This window comes from Mesitornis unicolor, unplaced genomic scaffold, assembly GCF_000695765.1.
Source record: "Mesitornis unicolor isolate BGI_N332 unplaced genomic scaffold, ASM69576v1 scaffold1178, whole genome shotgun sequence".
In the NCBI taxonomy this organism is placed as follows: Eukaryota; Metazoa; Chordata; class Aves; order Mesitornithiformes; family Mesitornithidae; genus Mesitornis; species Mesitornis unicolor.
In genome coordinates this window covers 68,507-69,950 of record NW_010203715.1, presented here as the reverse complement: position 1 = coordinate 69,950, position 1,444 = coordinate 68,507, and the positions used below count along the sequence as shown (strand labels likewise).

The following is a 1,444-nucleotide window of genomic DNA, read 5'->3' as shown; positions in this document are numbered from 1 at the left end:
AGAGAAAATTTGAAAGAGTGTCTGCAAATAGAGCTGGGTTTGGAGAGGTTTCAGGTCAGCAGGGAGAGGAAAAATAGCAAAATCAGCAGTAAGCTAAGTCAGACAGCAAAACAAGACTTACAGTAAGCTAAACTGAAAGAGAGGCCCACATCTTCTCTGAGCTTAATTTAAAGTGGGCTCTGACTGCTCAGGCCACTGAACCAACTTCTGTTTGCTGGCTTACCATCTATGCTGAAAATACCTGCTAGAGTACAGATAAAAATACAGACTATATGTAACACCATTACCTCATTCATCTCTTCTATATTGGTAATCATGACAATGATGGGAGAACGTTCCTGCCACACCATTCTCCAGAAATCACTGACAGTATTAACTATCGGTCCCTGAGTAGCAATGTATACCTTTTCCTCTCCTCCATAGCCCTGCCAACAAAACAAGAAGAGATCAATTTTAACAGGGATGACCACCACAACCTTGAAGGTTCAGTCTTTAAAACAGAGAGCTACCACTGGTTGGAGTGGTGGCTCCATGGCATCAGTTCCTCCCCTCTCTGTCCCTCCCCTGCACATGTGTACATGGAGCAAAGGCACAATATGGACTCACATAATTCCAGCAATGAGTGTCCAACAGCCTGGAGGTGACTCTGGCTAGGTCTAGAGCCTTATTCAGGCTTATTATCCAGTGCCTTGGTCAGGCCAGCTGACAAGCAACTTGCATCAAGAAGTGCAGAAGTGTGTTTTTGTCTGGTCTGAATCTGTACAGTTGCACTTAGAGATTTGGTTTTCAGTTAATATAAGCAGGACAGAAGAGCATTCAGTTCAACTAGGATGCCTTTAAAAGCCAGTGGATATTGCAATTCTGTTTAAATTAACAGTGGCTGATAGAGGCTAGGCAGGCACATCGGACTATTGAGCTCTTACCCTGATGTAGTTAGCATTGATGTAAGAGCTAAGGGGGTCGTCCTGATCAGCTGAGGTAAGGCACACTCTGCTGTGAGGATCTGAAAGGTGTAAAGACATAAGTAATAGTTTATCAGTTGCTCAGAGGAGATAAAGAGAGATACAAGATCATTTTGTACAGTGAGACATTTACATGCATTCATGGCCATCACAAGAGATGTGAGTGGCCTTAGAGAGCTCCCATGTTAAAATGTTACCATAAATAAAGAGAAAGGGTGGTTGGGGTAATCTGGCTTCTTCTGATAGTTTTACCCGCTCTCTGAAGCCTGCTTAATTGTTCATGCTGCAGAGTCAGTGTCCCAGGGTGACTCTGGAAAAGCAGTTTTCTACTCCAAGAATTTATTTCTTGATTTTTTTAGATCACAAGGCTCATTCCAGCTAGTAAAAATGTTAGAGTATTATTTGTGAAATGACAGCAAACAGCTTTTCCCCCCAAACCATAAACACACATTCCTTGCACACAGGTAAGCCAGATGACAATA

The 1,444-nt window shown here is 42.7% G+C and overlaps 1 protein-coding gene across 1 annotated transcript in view; it reads right to left on the bottom strand.

Annotated features, from left to right (window-relative positions):
* PTPN5 (protein tyrosine phosphatase, non-receptor type 5 (striatum-enriched)) overlaps positions 1-1,444 on the bottom strand; it is an 82,398-nt gene that overhangs the window by 16,735 nt on the left and 64,219 nt on the right. Inside the window, exons 8-9 of the mRNA XM_010190793.1 lie at positions 924-1,003; positions 288-425 (exon numbers count right to left, since the gene is read on the bottom strand). Coding sequence (XP_010189095.1) covers positions 288-425; positions 924-1,003 — 218 coding nt within the window. The remainder of the gene's footprint in view (positions 1-287; positions 426-923; positions 1,004-1,444) is intronic.